General features: G+C 46.8%; 1 protein-coding gene and 1 non-coding gene across 2 annotated transcripts in view; both read left to right on the forward strand.

Annotated features, from left to right (window-relative positions):
* LARP1 (La ribonucleoprotein domain family member 1) overlaps nt 1-21,090 on the forward strand; it is a gene marked incomplete at its 5' end in the record, with an annotated part of 52,659 nt that overhangs the window by 18,321 nt on the left and 13,248 nt on the right. Inside the window, 9 exons of the mRNA XM_006906574.2 lie at nt 11,666-11,727; nt 11,986-12,051; nt 12,988-13,162; nt 14,066-14,197; nt 14,274-14,480; nt 14,580-14,742; nt 15,566-15,710; nt 19,017-19,191; nt 19,301-19,470. Of these exons, the coding sequence (XP_006906636.1) occupies nt 11,666-11,727; nt 11,986-12,051; nt 12,988-13,162; nt 14,066-14,197; nt 14,274-14,480; nt 14,580-14,742; nt 15,566-15,710; nt 19,017-19,191; nt 19,301-19,470 (1,295 nt within the window). The remainder of the gene's footprint in view (nt 1-11,665; nt 11,728-11,985; nt 12,052-12,987; nt 13,163-14,065; nt 14,198-14,273; nt 14,481-14,579; nt 14,743-15,565; nt 15,711-19,016; nt 19,192-19,300; nt 19,471-21,090) is intronic.
* On the forward strand, nt 17,920-18,038 carry LOC112475256. The gene has a single exon (XR_003044658.1). It is a non-coding gene; the product is annotated as a 5S ribosomal RNA (ribosomal RNA).

The following is a 21,090-nucleotide window of genomic DNA, read 5'->3' on the forward strand; positions in this document are numbered from 1 at the left end:
AATTTACCTAGATGGGTAGTTTTTATGCTCTGTAGCTCTCCTCTGTGCCCCAGAGCAGGGCCTGTACAAAACCCTGGGTTTTCTACCTCCTGTTCCCCTCTCCTGCTTGTCCTTTGTCCTGTAGGCTCTTCACTTTCTTCCATCCTCTCCTTTCTCATCTGGAGGAGACAAAGTTCTCCTGGGATTGGTGCTGGCCAGAACCCGGGCCTATGGCTTGCAGGTGGCCCTCGAGCCTTGCCTTTGCAGTATATAGTGCTTTGGTTCCTGGCTCTGCTGTGCCCTTCTTCCCCTGTGTGAGTGGCATTATCCCCACCTGGCAAGTGAACTAGTGAATAGGCTCAGAGCAGTGAATTTTGGTGCCAGTGGCCTCAGTCCCCTGTAGGGCCTGTAGGCTTGAGGTAGAGCCCTGGGAGGACCTAAAGAATCTAGTGTTTGTCCCCTGCAGAGCTGAGAGAGGCCTAGAGTAGCCTGGGATTTCAAATCTTGGGGTCAGATCCCTTCTCACTGTGTGACCTTTGGCTGGCCACTTAGCCGTTGAGTCTCCTCTACAACTGGGATAGCAGTTGTAAGGATTAAAAAACCTAATGCACAAAAGGCCTGCAGCCGGAGACCTGATGCTAATGCTTAGTAAGTGTAGCCATTACTATTTAAAGGACCCAGACCTCAGAGCACTGGATGAGCAAACTGGCTTAGGGTAAGAGTAGAGCCTTTTTGGCTTTAAGGAAGAGGCAGACAGTTTTCTTCAGAGCCTTCATTCTTCTCCTTCTGGCACTGCCATAGTTTGGAGCTTGTCGTGAAACTAAACCTTGAGCCCAGCCCTGACTGATCCTTTGTGACCTCACGTCTGTCAAGACACTTAGCTTATGGCTTCTTGACCTGACTGGTCTTGGTTCCTGATGCTGGAGATTGGACTGGTAGGTAAATGAGGAGATGGAATCCCCATGCACCCCTCTTCTGGCTGCTCTTTGTGTGTGTGATTAGAGCTGCTACCTCCTGCTCTTGTAAGCCAGTTAATTCCCGTCTCTTAAGCGTGATGCCCTGGACTGAGGGTTGGAGGCCAGGGTTCCTTCCTGGTAGTCTTACCCATTGGCAGCTCAGTTCTCAAGCATCAGTTGGCATCAGCATTGCACAGGAAACTTGTTAAAGATACAGCTGCTGTAGCTGTGCTCCCCTCCCCAACCTGATTTCTGGAGCTTGGAGAAAGGCAGGAATCTGAATTTTAAGCAAGCCTGCTAGCTCACTGGTCCCAGTTTCCACAGCTGTGAAGTGAGGGTTTTTCATGTCAGCGTCTGCACAGGAACTCCAGGTGAGTGGGAGATAAAGGAGGGAAGGGGCTTGGGTTCCATTTCCATCAGAACAGCTCTGCCATTTATTTTTGTTTTCAAGAAACTATTAAATATTTAATACAAAAGAACATAAGTGTAAATTAAAAAGAAAAATATTAAAATGAGAACCCATGTGCCCACTTCCAGTTTAAGAAGTGCAGCCTAGAAAGCTGGCTTTATTTGAAGTTGTGGTTTGGGTGATCAATGAGCTTAAGGATAAAGTTAAAGGATGTTAAGACTGGAATGACCGCAGGTTCTCACTACTCCACTGTCATGGAACATGGGGCTATGGTCCTTCCTATGGTGGCCAGATTTAGCAAATAAAAATAAAGAATGGCCAGTTACATTTGAATTTCAGATAACTGTGAATAATATTTTAGTATAAGGTGTCCTGATGATTACGTGGGTCATACTTATTTTGAAAAAAGATACCTGCTCTTTACCTGTTCGTCACATTATTAGATGCCCTGAGTTGTTATTTGCTAAATCTGGCAACCATACTCCTCACCCCACCCCACCCCCCTTTTTTTGTTAGCACCAGATTCAAGAATTACCTCACAGAGATTTTTAAAAATTGTTATTATGCATTTACAGTAATTCTGTGTTTAAGTATGACCTCATTTGAGCTGCTTAAATCCTGTGAGCTAGCATCTATCAACCCTTTTCATGGTTTTAGAAAACCAGAGGTTAAGTCTGATGCTTCTAGGAGCTTCCATGTAAGGTGCCTTTTTGTCTCCTCATGAGCCTGCTTGCTTGGCCCTCATTCTTCTGTGGCCCAGTTAATGCCTCAGGTTACAGACTGCATGAGTGGTCTGATTTGACCATCTCCCCCAGCCTTATGAGTTAACCTATTTGATGGTGGCTGATGTTTAGAACTTCCTCGAGTGAGCTCCAAAGTCCATGCTATTAACTGCTCTGTCCCGCCTCTTAGCCCAGCAGCCCAGTAAATTGGTGGTGGGGTGAGTTTGGGGCCTGGGGTCAGACCCTCTCTGCATTTGCTGAAGAGAGAGAGAGTGGAATAGGGTACCTGCCGCTGCCTGGAGGGCCTGTGTGAGCAGGGGTAGGAAGTCTGCAGGTAAAGCAGCCGCTGCTTCCACATCCATGATCCCCCAGGGCTCTGCTCTTTCCCAGTTCGCATGTAGCATGTAGAGCTGAAGGAGTCTCAAAAGCTGGCCCCAACTCTCTAAGAGAGGCAAATCAGCTGCTTCTGGGGAGAAAGACTAGCCTGACTGAACTGGATGGTGGGGACTGGTCTCCCCAAGAACTCCCAACTTTCCATCTTCTTTCGGGACACCCAGCAAGCCCTTCCCATTTTTGTGGAGTTTTCAGTTACTAAATGTCCCTGTCCTGCAGAGCTGGAGCCATTAGGGCTTAGTCATTTCAGAGAGCAGGAAATGGTTAGTGAGGGTACCCCCACCTGCCACACTGGATAGATGGCTGGTCAGGTTTGCCCACCCCATGTCTTCCAGAGAGAGCTGAGGTTTGGTCTTTCCTGGAGAAGTGTAAAAAAGTAAAAGTTGGGGGTGGAACCCTCTCCCAGATCCACTCACCCAGAGCACCCTTTTTTCCTGTCATATATTCCGGTTCCAAGTGAGTTGTTTTTCTTAAATACAGAGGGTTGGCTCCTTTAGTGCTTGAGTCCCTGAGGCCCTGCCCCCCACCCTGTGAGTGGATGTGGTGGTGCACAGGGCATATTTGTTGAGGGGAGAAATTGGCTTTCACCTGTGGGAAAAGCTCTGGATCTGGAGGCAGGAACTCTGTTCAGTGTTGGCTCCACAATGGTTTGCTGGGCGCTTTGGGCACAGCCTGGTCCTTCCTGGGCCTGTTTTTCTGTCTGTACAATGGGATGAGTTCTCAGGTCCTTTCCACCCCTCCCTACTCCAGTAACAGGTATAATCCACAGTCATTTCTTAGGGATTCAAAAGCCTCTTTCAGCGGAGAACGCCCTATATTTAAGACAATAAAAATGAGTTCGCATTACCTGAGGAAGTGGGTGACCACCTGGGACAGGATAGAACTCTCAGCAGCCTCCCACATCAGGACAGTGGAGTCAGGTGGGCAGCAGAGCATTCATTGCATACATATACCTGGATCCTTCCAGAGAGGAGCGACTCCTGAAATCCGGGGCCCAGCCATCTGACGACTGGCTTGCCTAAACTCAGGCTTCGGAGGGCACACGAGAGTGCACAGGCTGCTTGTGGCTTGTAAAGGGGTTTTTAAAATGTGAACTGATTAACAGTATTTAGAAAGCAGGAAATTTCCTTTCGATATCTACTTTGTTTCTCTGTTTCTCTTGAGAACTCAAGCTCTGGCAACACTAAGCCTATGTTTGGGGATGGAGCCTCCACTGCTCTTGAGTAGGTGCTGTCCCCTAGCTGGCCCTGTGCCTCCCACCTCTATGGTTGCCAGCCAGCCAGTCTTGTGATTTATGGTACAGCCTGGGGCCTGGAGGAGCCCCTATGCTGTTTCGTCCGCTATGTACCTTCCCTGACCTGTTTCCCACAGCTGGCCCTGGTGTCTGGATTGAAGCATTCCGAGAACAGAGCATAGGTCTGGACTCCAAAGGGGATGTGCTTGCCCGGCTGCACATCTGTTCAGTCATCGTGCAAAGGGGGTATTAACCTCTCTTCCCAGAAGAGAATGCTCTGGAAGCTCCTTGATAAGCACCCACACCTATACAAATTCCTTCATTCAGTAAATAGGTACTGTGGGCCTGCCCTGCACAGGCTGCAGTCCTGGGTTCAGGGGCCAGCAGCAAGGTTGAAAAGACGTCTACCCACACGGAGCTCCCAGTCGTCCTCCACGGAGGCCACAGTATGTCCTGGTCAAGCTGTACCTGCGTTTTTATCCCAGCTTTGCTACCTACTAGCCTGATGATCTTGGGCAGGTCACTTAGCCTATCTTCTGAGTCTCAGTTTCCTCATCTCAATCTGGGAATCATCACACCTACCTCCTAGAGTGGTTGCGAAAAATAAGAGCTACTGCATGTAAAGAGCTTTGGTACCTTGCAAGGACATAGTATGGACTCAGTAATTGATTAATGGGTTGAGGTAACACAAATGCAGCTATTTCAGAGGGTGGTGAGTGCTCTGAAGACCCCAAATTATAGACTGAATTAGAGTTTGATTCAGAGTTGTTAGTCGGACAGTGATTTACAATGGGGAGTCAGGGAGGGCCCCCTTGGAAGAATTTATGCTGATATCTGAATAATGTCACATGGAATATATATTGTGTGACCTTAGGCAAGTCCCTTCCCTCAATTTCATTTTCTGAACAACTGGAATAATAGTGTTTTGCAGGCAATTAAATGAAATCACACATAGACCAGTTTTGGGCACCAAGTCAGTACCCAGTAAAAGGTAGTTATAATTATTACTGTTCTAAATAGAACCAAATGCGCTTTTCAGAAATGTTGGGTTAGGGAGCTGGCACTGGGAGGCCAGGAACTTCATTGGCTGCTGTGTATTTCAGCTGTGGTGATAATTAGCTTTTAGGCATGACTTTGGAGACTGATACCAGCTGTGGGGGTGGGTAGTAGCCACAGCCACCCAAGGGTAGCAGGATCCATGTCTGCAGGGAGAGTGTAGACACTGGGCTGCTTGGGTCACCGTGGGCTAAAGATAGTTGACTGGGGTTTGTCCTGGGCTGGGCTGGGTGGCATCATGTGACTGGTTCCCTGCCCCTGCTCCTCTCAAGCCAAGGGGCACAGACTGCACTCTTGTGTTGGCTGCTGGCCGGCAGGCAGTTTCCTTTGGAGTCTCAAGATGGTCTGACCTTCTGAAGGTTTCTCCCTCTTTGCCCACCCCTCCCCAACGAGGGCGCCCTTCAGCCCCCTCCTATATTTCATCTACAAGTTGGGGGAAAGTTGGGGCAGGAGGGCTGGGCAGAGAGAGGCCTCTGAGAGGTGGTAGCCAATGCCACTGGCGGGGATAACTGGTGAACAAGGTGAGGAGGGTTAACCCGACTTTTCTTTCACTCAGTAGAATGTTCTTGCCTAGAGATGTTAGAGTCAGTGGGGATAAGATAAAAGGCCTGTGGTTCCCAAGCTCCTTCTCTGTGACTCCAGTGCATCCCTGGGCTGAGTGGTAGCTGAGAATACACCAGGCTTTTCAGACTGCCTGAAGCTGTCCTGGAAGGGACAGGCACAGGTGGGTGATAGAACCCAGACTCCCTTGCCTGCCTGCCTCACCCTCCCCTTAGCGATTTTGCCACCTGCCACAGTCGGGGTCTGGGCTACAGCTCAAGCAGAGGGTGGGGGCAGAATCCATGTCAGGTGGGCTGAGAGCAATGCCTTTTTCTTCACAGGGCTGCTGGGGTGCCAGAGGTAGGGACTTCAGTTGGGTGTGCTTGCTGGCAGTTTTCGTCGCCTCTCTCTGGGTAGGGGAGAAGGGTTGCTGGCGTGCAGTCCTAGGAGTGTTACTTGCCCTGCTGTGACCTTAGGTTTCCCTGCACTGGGTCTTGGTTTTCCCCAGTGTGTAGAATGATAGCCCTGCAGCTCTGCCATTGAGGGCCTGCCCTCTTGGCTACAGTGAGGAGGTAACTTGGTCCCTCCTCCTAGCAGTTAAGAGCACAGGTTTTAGAATCAGAGTGCTTGGCTCCAAATCTTGTTCTGCTTACTGACTGTGATCTTGGCAAAAAACTTTTACACCATGTGCCTTAGTTTCCTCATTTGTAAAATGAGACCAATTAGAGGAAGTAACTCTGTTAGAACAGTGTGCAGCATCTGGTAAAAGCTCACTACATATTATCTGCACTTGTTAATATTATAGCCACAGCTTGGTTTTAACATCTGCTTTGGATGAGAAATCTTAGTGGTTGAGATCTTGCATTCTCATACTTCTAGACGGAATATTACCACGTTTTGTTTAGTTGGGGAGGGTAAGGCTCGGGGAGGTGGGTAGGTAGTGTCCCTGAAGTGATAAAACTGATGAGTGGAGTTTGGACTAGGACCCAGCACTGATTTCAGGCAATCAGCTGCTTCTGAGTTAAGGCAGAGCCGGGGCATGAGTTCATCCAGGAGCTAGCAGTGCCTAGGACACTTGTTTCTCCAGCCTGGGCAGCCTCCCCCAGGTCTAGAGAGGGCTCCCAGCTGAAGACTGAGAGTTGAGGCCATAGCCCCAAGAATTAGCACTTGGAAAGCAAAGCCTCTTTTCTTCTCTGGTGTGAAATCATTGAGGAGATGGGTATGTGAACTTGCCATTCATTAAACAGATGTGCTGTGTCGCCAGGCCTTGAGCTAGACCCTGGGATTACTGCTGTGAAAGTAGCCTGGTTCCTGCCCTCAAGGAACACATAGTGGGGTGGATGGGAGGTAGGTGTGTAACCAGGTGATGAAGGCTGTGAGAACATCTAGCAGGTGCACTTCACTTGGGATCGGAGAGGGCTCCCTCCAAGGAGGTCAACTGAATGGCCGGGGATAGGGCAGCAGATGATTGAGTGTGAACTCAAGTAAAAGCCTCACAAATTAGCTTGCTTCCCAAGGTAGAAGTTCTCTGCATTCAGGGTAAACTCAGCCTTTTCAAATGCCAATCTCTAGATGATGCTAGGTATTCTCACAGCCTTCATCACCTGGTTACATACCGACCTCCCACCCACCCTATTCTCCTGGCACTAAGGCTTTAAATCTAGTAGTCCTCTCTGACCATCTATTCTCAGTCCTCCAGAATTTCTCCTTAGCCCAACCTCGTCTCACCTTTTACCCACAATGGTCTCTTGACTTCAGTTCCAGCTTCTTTTCCCTCTTGCCAGTTCTTACCATGACTTGAATGATGAGTTTGACTCACTCATGAGCCTTCTCCCCCTAAAACCTTTCACTAGTTTCCCTTGGCTGACCATGTTCTTGCTGCTTAGACCTCCTAGCACTGGCCCCTCTGGGTAGCTTTTATTACAAAAAGTCAGCAGCTTTAGGGATCTTTCTGGAACAAGATAATATGGAAAATATTTTGTCTTTTTGTCTGGCTCTGTACCAGGTGTTTATGGGGTTAGCCCCTTTGTAGGCTAGGGAAGACTCTGAGGCAAGCTGTCTTCCTCTTCCATGCTGAGTAAAGAATTGAGTGACTACCTTTCAACTGAAAGGGAACTTAGGCCTTCCCTGTGCTCTTCCTTCCTCTGTAGCATGGCAGAGGTTGCTGCCGAAGCCTCCCTGGGAACCTGTGGTAAATTCCCCTTCTTTCTTTCCTGTTTCCTGGGGAAACCTGCCCTGGAGCCCAGGCTTGGGAGGAGGCTCATTTGTAATCTGAATCAGTAACTTGAGCCACTTGATCACCAAGAGTTTTTTTCCACACACTGATTCTTTTCATCTTGAGGGATTATTTAATGGTTTCTCTCTTTAATGATGAGGATGGAGATTGTTTGGAAATACTAAGCTTCCTTTGTGCATTTGAATTGTAGTATTCAGCATTTACAGTTGACCCTTGAACAACACAGGCAGGTTTGAACTGCACAGGTCCTCTTACATGTGGTTTTTTTTTTTTTTTTTTATTTTTTTTTTAAATAAATACCTGTACTGCTTCAGTCCACAGATGCAGAGGGCCAGCTGTTTGCATTGATCTACACCATTTTATACAGGAATTTGAGCAGCCATCGATTTTATCTGCAGGGGGTCCTGGAACTAATCCCCATGGATACTGAGGGACAACTAAGTTTTGGGGGAGTCACAAGTTATATGTGGATTTTCTACTGCACGGGGGTTGGTATCTCTAACTGCTGCATTGTTCAAGGGTCAACTCTATTTAGCATTTACTGTGTGCTAGGCACTTTTAATATGCTCTGTTCATTTAACTGTCACAGCGGCCCTATGAGATAATTAAGACTTCAGTTTTACAGATGAGGAAACTGAAGTTCAAAGGGGCTCTGCAAGGGAGAGAGTATACAGAGACTCCAACCTAAGCACATCAGATAACAACATCTATATGCTTAATGATAGGCTGTCCTGCTTTCCTAGTCAGTGTTTGAATGAAGTGCTGTCACACTTGAAAGTTGAGGTGCAATGAGAATCTGAGGTTAGACAGTGGTCAGCCACCCTCGCTGCTCCCACCACCCCGCTCATTAATCCTTTTCTGCCCAGCCGCCCCTCCGCACCCACCCCTTGTTTCCTGCATTAGCTGCAGTGGTTTAGCTACCCTGTTCCCACCACTCTCAGTAATCTTAAGTAAAAATAGTAAGTTGGATCAAAAAGGGTTCCTGGTGTGTGCCACCACCACCCCACCCCCCGCATGGATTCCGGTGTGCTACATCTACTGCAGAAACATAAGCAGGGGAATTTAGGAAGCCCCTTGACCCCCTGCAACTAGAGTCTGTGCTGGCTTCTAGCTGACTGTGGTCCTGTGGGCCAGGAAGTGGCGTTTCTCCCTTTCCAGATACCTGTTAACCTCTGACTTGCCTTAGTCAAGGAGGAAGCCTCTTAGGGGGCCGTGTAGAGCTTGCCTCACCCCACTTCTCCCTCTCTCTCTACCTGAGAACCTCTCCCTGCCATCAGTAACCCTGCTTGCCGGGAAACACCAGGGAAGTGCCCTAAGATTCCACCAGGAAGGTTTGAGACCCATTCTCCCACCAGTGGACACAGGATTTCTGGTGAGCTGGAGGAGCACTAGACACAAAGAGTTGAGATTTCCAGCTCCCATCGTGGCTCTTCTTGGAGCCTCTCCTTTGGGGGCCTCAGTTCCGTCTGCAGACAGGTGGTGTTAGAATCCATGGTCGTTTTTGCTGCTCTAACATTTTACAGCTGTTTTCTTAGGCAGGTGCAGGGTGATGACTTTAGTATTTCCTGGGCTATGCTTGGGTCAGGGGTGGCTGGCACAAGTTTCCAAATTCAGAGGAGGGGGTTCGTCCCCTGATTTGGCTAGGATGGTTTTAGACGTGGGGACTGGTGCGGGGGGGTGGGATTGAGGTGGAGGAGAGAGGAGTGGTTGCCTGGTAAAGGTGAGTGGCTGGGAGAGGACCCAGAAAGGAATGTGTAATTGAAGTCAGAAAGCCTAGTTTTTTTTCTCAGCTTCCCACAGGGCCTAATAGCAGCTCGTCTGAGCTTTCCTAGGTTTCTAGGATTTTAACAGATCTAGGAATATTGCTTAAAGGCAGAAGTACTTCTTTCTCCCTAGTGGACTTTTCTGTCTCTTTCAGGACTTCGTTCTCCCTTGGGGCAGGGACAGCCTGAGGCCCTAGCTGGGAGCAGAGTAAGAATAGGGCACTACGGGTTCTTGGGACAGAGGGACATTAAGGAAGGGGCTTTTTCCTCAACTTTACTCCAGACTAATTGAAAAATATTCCGTGTATGCCCAAACTAGCCATATTCCCCTGTCAGCTTGGAATTGGTGGGGGAGTAGGGAATCAGTGGGTCCTTTAATGAACAGCAGGAGGGTTCTCCCATTAATTGAAGATGAACTTTTAGTACTTTACCATGTCCCTTTGTGATCTTGGTGAACAAAATGTCAGGATCATCATAGAAGCTGATTCTTCCCAGTTTTGAGACTTTTCTTAGAAGGAACAGACAATGACCTGAAAAACTTTGCCTTACTTTGAGAACAATCTTTAGGAACACCTCCCCTACTGAACCTGATTCCCTTTTTCCAACTTCTTGTTAATGAACTTGACGTTGCAGGCCCTTTGGCCTGTGCTCTTCCTGGTAGCATGAAGGAAGTGTGAGGGCCTGGAGGATGGGCCCCAGAGAAGGGATTACTACCATAGGTGAGGGAGATGATCCTATAATGGCTTCCTCTGCCAGGGTCCTGGTTCAAAGCAGCCTAGTCAGGGCACTGGGTGGTATTCTCTGGGCCAACCCAGGATTATCAAGAAAATCAGTATGGGGTAAGTAGCTCCCTGGGCCTAAGGGCTCCATCTTCTTGAGACTAAGAGAGACTTTCTGGTTCTCCACTGCCCAGCAGCACATTCTGTGATGGGCTAGGTTCTACAGTTTCAGCTCTCAGAGACATGTGGGGTATCTTGAGGGGACAGTTGCTCTGGTATGGAGTGGAAGCCAAGAATGCAGTGGCTTCACAGTTAGGAAGCAGGCAAGGACTCTCACTACTCATTAAGGGAACGTAGGTTTGATCAAGGAGTAGAACATTTCTTTTGAGACCAGCCTTGCAAACTTCTCTGCTCAGGGTGGGCCAGCTCTTATCTTGGCTTGGCTGGCCAACAGTGGAGACAAAGCGATAGTAGAGAAGTGGGTAAGCCCCAGGATATATCTTTTCCAGTGGGTCTATGGGGGAGGAAGGGTTCAGAAACCCTTGTCTTCAAAACCGTGTTGAGAAAACATTGTGGGTGTAGAAGGGACCAGACCTATTAGAGCCACTTCCTTGAGACACACACACACATACACACACAGTTCTCTTTTTAAAAGCCCATGTCTTTTGTTGGAGAATTCCAAACAAAATTAAATCACTATCAACATACTACTTAATTCCTGATTAGTTATATATCCTTCCAGAGTTTCCGCTACGTATAGGTGCATATACACAGTTTTTATTTTTTACAAAAATAAGATTGTGACTTTTTATTATTTGTTTTTATCTTTTCATATCAGTACAGAACATTATCTTTTTAATGATTACTCTAAAAATTGTTAAACTTTAGTCAGTTCTCTACTATTGGACATGTAGGTTGTTTTCAATGTTTTGAAGTTCTAAACAGCACTGTGTGGACATCTTTATATGTAACTCTAAACATTTGTCTAACTTGTATCATTACGATAAATTCCTAAAGGAGGAACCCTTGAGACAAATGGGGTCTCACTTTTTGTTTGGAAACCTGGAAGGCAGACAGAATCTTTCCTGAGTGGCTAACCCTCCTGTTGACCACAGGTCATTGAGGACCAAGCTGGCCCTTGTGTGTGAGGACTTCTTCATTGCCCAGTTAAGGTTTTTATCTTGTCTTTCACGTGATCACTTAGCCCAGGTCTGCTCACATGCAGACTTCTAGAATGTTAGGCTCAGAGAGGGTCTTTCACACCCTACCTTTATGGAATCTGCTGTGATTCAGGAGCCATCAGTTATAGAACTCTTGTGGACTCTGTCTGCCTTAGACTTAACCTCTCCAGGTCCTGATGCCCTTTTTACAAGAGGGTATAGGGTTGTGAGAGCCCTCCCACCTCCGAGTCAAGTTCCTGAGGTTTGGCTGCCAATTGTTTCCATGAGCTCACTTTCCATGATTTCTTCAGAAAGAGGCTAATAAAATTTTTTTTTACTGGTGTTGCAGCAATGTCCTTTTACTCTCTCCCACGTCTTCCTCGCCTGAGAATCTGCAGGTTGCTTGGTGGAGTGGCAGTGGCGATGAGGGTGAAGAGCTGGCTGGTGGTAGGCCTCTCCCACGGGCTCTGCATAACCATCTCTCCCTTCTTTTCACAGAACATTCTGCTCCAGCCAAGGTGGTGAGAGCAGCAACTCCTAAACAGCGCAAAGGCAGCAAGGTAAGGCTTAGGAGTGGGCAACCCAAAAGGCCTTCCTAGAGGTGGTGGCCTCTTTTCTGTTTCAGTGAATGCTTCTGAGTTGTCAAGTGGTTCTGGATCCTCTGAATAGCAGGCGAGCCCCTTCTGGGCCTCCAGTGTGGTGGTCCAAGTGACGGACTGATTTTGGCCTCTGATCTCTTGGCGGAGCTGTATTTTGGGTGAGGGGCTGAATGGTAGAGGCAGGGTCACCCTGGGGCCCTCATAGAATGTGCCTTGCAGGTTGGTGACTTTGGAGATGCAATCAACTGGCCCACACCTGGAGAGATAGCCCACAAGAGTGTGCAGGTGAGTCTGAGGGAGGTATGGGCAGGATGGAACTCTGTCTACATGTGCACATTTGGCTTCTCAAGCTTTCAGAGCCTCAGGTCTTAACCTTAAGAGGAGTGGTTGATATAATCTGTGCAGCACTGAAATAGCTAAGAATCATCATTTGAGCCCTTACTGTGTATCAGGGACTGCCAAGTGCTGTCTATTCATCATTTCACCTCATCTTCACAGTGACTAAAGGTAGGTCCTTTAATTCCCGTTTTACAAATGAGGCCATGAGGCTGAGAGAGGTTAATTACTATCCCTTAATGGCTAAGTGGGAATTGGAAGTCAGAAGTGTTGCATTTTCTGGAGCCAGTGTTCTATATCACTGCTCATGGATTGCCAGTGAGTAAAGCAGGAGAGTGATCATTGGCCAGGTGTCTACCTCTAACATGCCTTGGAGAAGTTTTTATAGCTCCCTTCAGTCTCTGCAGAGGAAGGGCTCCTGGTCAGTCCTCGGTTTCCTGGTGCTTTTGTTCTGAGGTGATGGTCTAGGTTTCTCCCTGGTTGTGACCATCGGTTAGCCTTCAGTTTTCAGACAGTGTTGATGTGGGCAGACCAAAGGCCAACCTGTCCTCCATCCCACAGACTACCTGGATGTGCTCCTGTTGCAGGGAGTAAATGCTTGGCACCTGCAAGCCCCCCAGCCCCTCTGTCCTGGGGGTTGTCTCTTTCACTAAGACTTGAGGAAGCTGGAGAAATAGATTTTCTCCTACCTCCTGTCTGACCACATTTCCTAGTGAAAGCATCACAGGTGTGAAAACAGGACCTTAGAATACATCCAGCACAACCTGCCATCACATACTCCAGCTCCCGCTTGGTCTTTCTAGTGACAGGAAGCGCCCTTCCGTCCCATCCCAAGAGACTCTCAGACTCATCACATGTCCCCTGTTACTTTACTTCCCGCTGCAGCCACAGTCCCACAAGTCTCAGCCTGCCCGTAAGCTGCCATCCAAAAAGGACATGAAGGAACAGGAGAAGGGAGAGGGGAGTGATAGTAAGGAGAGCCCGAAAACCAAATCGGATGAATCGGGGGAGGAGAAGAATGGGGACGAGGACTGCCAGCGAGGCGGGCAGAAGAAGAAAGGTGAGTGGCTTGGAGGAGGGCTTGGGAGAAGGTGGCAGGGCAGAATTGTGAAATGTCAGAACATAAGGACTGCAGAGGAATTTCAGGACCCCCCAAACAGCCCTTAGGTTGGTTGGTGTAGGCCTCTGGGCCAGCAGGCTTCATATCAGCCATTCGTCCATCAATTCCTTCCCTTATTAAAAAAGCATTTGGTAAGCCCTGTTCTCAGCAGTAGAGCCCTATAGGAGTGTGTAAGATAGGTGAAGTCCCTGCTTCAGTGTATTCTTTGTGTGTCTTGATATGTTGCTATCCCATGAAAGATTTCATTTAAAGATGAGTTCTCATTGCCCTGGCTGAAACAGTTAAAGTGCTTTCAGCTGCTCTAACAGAGGTCCAAAGTAACAGTGGTTTAAACAAAACAGAAGTTTATTTCTCTCACCTGACAGTTCAGAGTAAGTAGGCCAGGACTCAAATGGCAACTCTGATTCCTCTCCTGTGGTGTGTTTGCTCTTCTCATTCAAGGTGGTTCACTGTTGCCTTCTTATTCCTGCTAGTAAGAAGGGAAAGGGGGAGAGTGGCTCCCTTCCTTTTAGGGGCTCAACCTGGAATTGACTACTGTCACTCAGCTCTCGTAGCCAGCACTTTGGCACAAGTCTAATAGGAGCCTGGAGAGTGCAGTCTTGATTCTGGGTAGTCTTGTGTCAGGCTCCAGAAGGGAGTTCTCTCATCATGGAGAAACGATGTCGAGAGTCAAGTAGGAGTGTCCATCATAGTGAGGTCCAATGCAGGAAAGGAATTTGCCTAAGGTCACCAGATGGTGATTCAGGCCTGAATCCCTGGGCAGGAGAAGAAGGGTTGGAAGTAGGGATGGTTGAGAGGAACTACTATGTCAGGTCTTTCTGATGTGCCATTGATATCCTCCAGGGAACAAACACAAGTGGGTACCACTGCAAATAGACATGAAGCCTGAAGTATCCAGAGAGAAACTGGTCTCCCGCCCTGCTCGCCCGACGCCAGAACCACGACACACACCTGCCAACCGCGGGGAGATCAGAGGTATGCACCACCTACTGTGGAGGGCCTGGGCATGGGGGTTACCCTCAGGCCTGAACAGTTCCCCCTCTCCCCATAGGGTCTGAGCCTGCCACCTACGTGCCTGTGCCTGTGGCCCCCCCCACCCCAGCCTGGCAACCAGAGACCAAATCGGAGCCTGCCTGGCACGACCAGGATGAGACATCGAGTGTGAAGAGTGATGGGGCTGGTGGGGCGCGGGCTTCCTTCCGCGGCCGTGGACGGGGGCGTGGTCGTGGCCGGGGACGCGGCCGGGGTGGCACTCGAAGTACGTGAGGCCCCTTTGGGCTCCGGGATGTCCAAGGGAGTGCGGCGGGGGCGGTGGGCAGGAATCGCCCCTCCCTCATGACACCCATTTTCCCTGTAGCCCATTTTGACTACCAGTTTGGCTACCGAAAGTTTGATGGTACAGATGGGCCTCGAACCCCCAAGTATATGAACAACATCACCTACTACTTTGACAATGTCAGCAGCACCGAGCTTTACAGTGTGGACCAGGAGCTGCTTAAAGACTACATCAAGCGCCAGATGTGAGTGGGCGGGGGGGGTGGGGGCTTCTTCCTGGAGAGATGGGTAGGGGGTTGGGAGCTGCCAGAATTTGGCAGCTGGACAGGCCCTCTGGTGCTGGCAGCAGTTGCTGCCTTGGTTGGAGCTAAGAAAGATCACTTTTATGAAGTTATTTATTTCTAAAGTAATACCATATTTACCTTAAGAAATTATAAATTACCACTAACAAAATAGAAGATGTCGAGACTCTGCCCACTTCTGTGTAATGGCTGCATGGTCAGAGTGCTAACAAACACTGAGTCCTCACTATTGGCAAGCCTAGTGCTAAGTGCTTGACAGGCATTCCCTTATTTAATCCTGCAGTTATTGACTTAAGTCCTTTGAACTGGGTCTTATCCCATTTTATAGATGAGCAAACAGGCCCAGTAACTTGCCCAGAGTCTCACAACTTTTAAGCGACAAGACACATAGTTGAATCCATTTCTGTCTGATTGCAGAACCTTAGCTCCTAACCACTCGGATTTATTGTCTCACAGTCCACTGGGGGAGCCATACAAGGAAATAGAGCATGGCAGTAGAGTTTGATATGTGTTTTAGGAGCAGAAGGGGAAGTGAAGAGTTCGTCAGGCATGCAAAGGGGCTGAAGGGCAGAGGGAATGGTTTGACCCAAGTTTAGGGAGCCATGAGAGAATAACATTTCTTTTCAGCCCTAAAAACTGTTTGTATGTACAATAGGGACGGGGTAAGTCAGAGTCTGTGTGAAGTCACTGGGATATACAGTAGAACATGGAAGCAGTATTTGTAAATGATGCAGCAGCAGTCATACCTGTTCTGCCCTCCATCTAGTGAATACTACTTCAGCGTGGACAATTTAGAGCGAGACTTCTTCCTGCGACGGAAAATGGATGCTGACGGCTTCCTTCCCATCACTCTTATTGCTTCCTTCCACCGAGTGCAGGCCCTTACCACTGACATTTCACTCATCTTTGCGGTATGTCTCCATCCCTGGGGCTGGGGTGCAGAGGAAAGAAAGGTCCTTGTTTATGGAGCCGGAGTTTGGGCCAAGGCAGGAAACCTTGGAAGAGCTCCTATTTGATTACTTTTGCTAAAGTTCCATGGATTAGCCAGCCTCTCTCCTTCCCTCCCTTCCTGCTCTTCTTCTTTCTCCTTCCCCTCCCTATCCCCCGCTTTTTATTATGGAAAGTTTCAATCATTTACAAAAGTAAACAATAGTATAATGAACCCATCGCCCAGCCTTAGGAATTTTCAGCTCATAGCCAGTCATTTCATCTACCTCCTTCATCTGGTACTTCTCCCAGATTATTTTGAAGAAAATGTTAAGATAACCTGACATTTCATCCATGTACTTATCTCTAAAAGATAAAGGCCTGTTAAAAAAACATAATTGAAATATCATTATCAAAAGTAAAGATATTAATATTTCTTTACGATCACCAGATGTTCAGCCAATTACAAATTTACCCCACTTATCAAAGAAATTTTCTTTTAGTAGTTTGAGAATCAGGATCTAAATAAAATAAGACCCTTGTGTTATCTTAAGTCTCTATTCCCCATTCTTTATAATTTGTTATTTGAATAAACTAAGTCGTATATCTTGCAGAACACAGTGGTGTCATTTAACATATTCTGTACTCCAGATATTTTGTAAATTGGTTATCTAGAGCAGGGGTCCCCAACCCCCTGGCTGCAGACTGGTACAGTCCATGTCCTATTAGGAACCGGGCCACACAGCAAAAGGTGGTTGGTGGGTGAGCAAAGCTTCATCTCTATTTGCTGCTCCCCTGCACTAGCATCACCACCTCAGCTCCACCTCAGATTATTAGGCATTCGATTCTCATAGGGGCACTGGTCCCTGGTGTCAAAAAGATTGGGGACTGCTGATCTAGAGGCCTGATAAGATTCAGGTTTTAATCCTGCCCTACTTATTTTATTTTATAGATAATGATATATTCTCTCCAGTGGCACATTAGCATTTCATTTCATTCTCCTTGTGATATAAGCCGCTGCTGGCAATCATTGCCTGTTATTTCACTGGGGATTGCAAAATGGTTATACTCTAATTCTATCAATCTGTCTTCATTTGTTAGCTGGAATACCTCTTTGAGGAGGATGTTTGCTTCATCAGCTTTTCATTTACCAAGAGATTTTTAGTTTGTATAAGAAGGGTAGATAAATAAATGCTGGATTTTTCTCTTTATTAACCAATTTTCAGAATTATGAGTTGATCCCTAGTAACCTTCAAAGGTGACCAATGAGGTTTAAGCTTGTTTTTTGTTCTGTTTTTATATCATTAACAACTTATAGATTCAAACATATTTCATTTATTTCAGTCCATTGCAGTTGATAGGCTGAATCAGATTGTTCCATATTTGGCCAGTGGAACGTTGGTGCATTTTGTACGTGTCCTGCCCGAGATCTGGAATTGGCCATTTTTCCCAAGGAGCTCTACTTCCTCTAATTGGGGAAAATGGTATTTATGGTATTTAGGCACAACACATGAAAGTTATAGAGTGTTCATTGATACTTGATTGGTCATTGTTTCTGGAGCTTTTTCCCAAAATACATCATGAGATGATATTGTTATTATCTATTAAAATTTAGGACTACAGGGCCTTACTTAACCCTAAGGATCTTTTATTTATAACTAGTTTTTCCCATGCCAAAAATTCTAATTTCTAATGTCAACATAATTATTCATTTATTTTATTCCACAGTTTATACACGTTATTCTTATACTATCTCTACTACTAAAAACGTGTTTTTTGTTTTTTGTTTTTTAATTTTAAATTTTATTTTAACAGTCATTTGACTGTATTTTCAAGTTATTTGAAATAATGTTTGGGTGGTTATGTTTTTAACTTGACATATGTTCATTAGTTTCATTTTGCTTTCAAATTTTAGGAACTGCTTTTTTCCCCTTAATTTCTAATTTATTTTACATTTCTGTAAAAGAGTTACATGGTTCCAAGTCAGCATGGTATATTTATAGTAGTCCGACTTAAAATTCTCTCACTTCCACCTTTTTCCCTTTCTTTTCTTTCTTTTTTGAATCTTTCCGTTATAAAAATAAGCTCATGCCTATACATATTTGTCTCCTTTTTCTTTCTTAGATAATTGGTAGCATATAACACGTGCATTTCTTCACCTTCGTTATGTTTTCACTTAACATAGCTAGGAGCGTCTACGGCCACACTACCCTGAACAAGCCCGATCCTGTCTGATCTCGGAAGCTAAGCAGGGTCAGGCCTGGTTAGTACTTGGATGGGAGACCACCTAGGAAGACCAGGTGCTGTAGGCGTAAAAAATAAAAAAATAAGGGATCATAAGCTGACAAGGTCCTTGCAATCTGTGAGGTGAACTAAGGGTTGCCTCACCTAAAAAATTAAAAAATAAAAATAAATAAACATATCTAAGAGCATAGTAATATATATCTTTTCCTATTTTTGCCAGTATGTCTTTGGTGTGAATTTATAGAAGAGGGATGACTGAACTAAAGGGAAATGCATGTGTAATTTTGCTTACTATTGCCTGATTCTCTTACAGAGTCTGTGCCTTTTGCATTCTGTTCTCACCATGAGTATATGAGACTGCCTCTTTCCCCAGCCTTACCAGCAGAGGATGTTGTGATACATTGATATGTTTTTCTCTTATATTTAAAAGATTTTTTAAAAAGACTTTTTTCCCTTCTTCACTCTTTACCCTTTTTCCTAGAGACAAATACTCATAACAGTTTACCTGCAAATCTTAGAAAAATTTTTATTTGTATGTTTTTACTTAAAAATTCAGACATCAATGGGCTCTTATACTCGCTGACCTAGACCTGTTTCTTTGTGCTTCTTTCCACCTTGGCACATGTGAGGGTGTTTTTTAATTTCTGAGTAGTATTCCGCTGAATGGATGGATGTACCCTAATTTATTTAAATTGCTCATGTGGCAAGTTAGGAAGCCTCCACATTTTCGCCTGTTGCTGACAATGTTACTATGAATAGACTTTTTTTATACTTCTTGTTTGTGCAGGTATTTCTCGGGGGCAGATTATTGGATGCAGAGTATTAGAGTCAGGGCAGGTGTGTTTTTCATACTGGTGCCTCCTACAAGTTTGAACATCTCACTTGTCCACCAGTTGTGGAAGAGGGTGCCAGTGTTCTTTTATTCCTGCCAGCGCGGAATGCGGAACTCATGCCTGAGCGAGTGGGGGCCTGGTCATCTACCAGCTTCTAAATCTCAGTCTGTCCAAGTCTTTCCTCTGAGCCTTCCCCTTCCTTCTCCTCTGCAGGCCCTGAAGGACAGCAAAGTGGTAGAGATTGTTGATGAGAAAGTTCGCAGGAGGGAGGAGCCCGAGAAATGGCCTCTTCCTGGTCCCCCAATCGTGGATTATTCTCAGACCGATTTCTCTCAGCTTCTCAACTGCCCGGAGTTTGTGCCCCGCCAGCACTACCAAAAGGAGACAGGTAGGTACCCTGTGGGCATACAGATGCCTCCTTGCCCTTGTCCTCTGGCCAGCAGTCCTCCTCATCAGGAGGACTGGAGGGATGAGGACCTCACCTTTCCACTCTTCAGAGTCGGCGCCTGGCTCTCCTCGGGCAGTCACCCCTGTGCCAACGAAAACAGAGGAGGTCAGCAACCTAAAGACACTGCCCAAGGGCTTGTCTGCCAGCCTGCCTGACCTAGATTCTGAGAACTGGATTGAAGTGAAGAAGAGGCCTCGGCCCTCCCCAGCACGACCCAAGGTGAGTGAGGCCTGTCCCTTGCCCTGAGGTCTGGGGGCCCAGGCTGGAGTGAGGGGATGTTGTATAGACACAGAGCTCTGGGTGGGCTCTGTGGGGCTAGCTGGCAGGCCAGAGGCTCAGAGTCATAATGTAGGCTGAGGTCACCAGTGACTGTAGGAGGGTTGATGCGGCCTTTTTGCATTTCCAGTGATGACCACCCCTCAGGAAAGCCCTAGCTGCATGAGTTCCTAAGTAGCATTTTTCACAGGAGATCATGAAGCCTCTGGCAGCAGTGTCCCAAGTTTCTTGATGCTTGGCTGTTCTTTTTGCTCCATTTAAATCTCTGGGGCTGTATTTTAAGTTCCTTTTTCCTGAATTTGTCCTCATTGCACCTTTGTAAGCCTCCCAGGCCCTCACTAGAGGGGAAAGGAGAGGGAGCTGATGCACATCCTGGACAGAGTCTATAGACGAGAACACAGGTCTCCTGTCAGTGATGGCTGGTGTGACCTTGGGACATTTTTTTAATATCTCAGTATCTCAGTTCCCCCTTCTTCAGATGGAAGGAAAGAGGAGTTAGACTGCTAGAGAAATAGTAAAGCAATGTACAATAGTACTAATTGAGGTCACTGTTAGAAAAGTGTTTTACTGTCAAACTGAAATTACTGCCTTCCTTTTCAGGAACAGATTTTTGCTCCATCTCCCTCCCCACTCCCCATACCCTCTTTGGTCTGAGGCTTATAAAGAGGCCTCAGAGATGACCTTGGACTTTGGTCTGTGGAAATCTGTGCTTCATTTTCCATTGTACCACTGTGACTACCTCCCTCATCTCCTTCTTCTTCCCTGCCTTTTCAGCCCCAACTTCCTTATCTGTTCTGGCTGCGGTCCTCCAAGAAGTGTCAGAGATCAGGTTAGAGTCAGGAGGAGAGAGGTAGTAAGTGGACAAAGGCCTTACAAGTTCCAGGCCTGCAGACTGCGAAGGCTTTGGAAAGGCTAGAGACAGCTTAGCCTCCATTCTAGAATTACAGCCCCCAATCCCACCCGGCCTGTCTGGAATCCTAAAAGAGAATAGGTTTGGAGTTTATATGGAAAGCTCTTTGCACAGTAGAAAATTGACAGATGCTTCTTTTCAAAGTCTCAGATCAATTCAGCCTATGAATAGGCTCTGAAAGATTTTCTTTTTGCCGAAAACCCCTTGTTTCTCTTGCCTTTGGGACATGCTATTTTCTCTGCTTAGTACACCCTTTGTCCCTCCCTTCGTCTGCCTTATACTCATTTTTTAGTAGTCCCTTCATTTAGAAAGTCTTCCCTGACTGTCCTCATCCTCGCCCCTATTGGTTAAGTGCCCTCTCCCTGTGTACTGCTACGAGTACTATGTGTAGTCTTTACCGTACCGCCTTGCACTCCGTTGGCTGGTTGGTTGACTTTTTCTCCCGCTTAACCGATCTGCTTAAGTTCAAGGACCTTGTTTGTTCTGCTTTTAGCTTCTTGCACGGGGCCTGGTACCAGTGGGTACTTGCTCATTCATCAGTTGAACATTTGCTATTGCTAGGTCTCAGTCTAGATACTAAGGATATGATCCTTGCTTCATGAAGCTTTATTGGGAGATGTTGGGTAGATAGATAAATGGATGATTCAACCTGC

The sequence above is a fragment of the Pteropus alecto genome, unplaced genomic scaffold (assembly GCF_000325575.1).
Source record: "Pteropus alecto unplaced genomic scaffold, ASM32557v1 scaffold40, whole genome shotgun sequence".
Classification (NCBI taxonomy): Eukaryota; Metazoa; Chordata; class Mammalia; order Chiroptera; family Pteropodidae; genus Pteropus; species Pteropus alecto.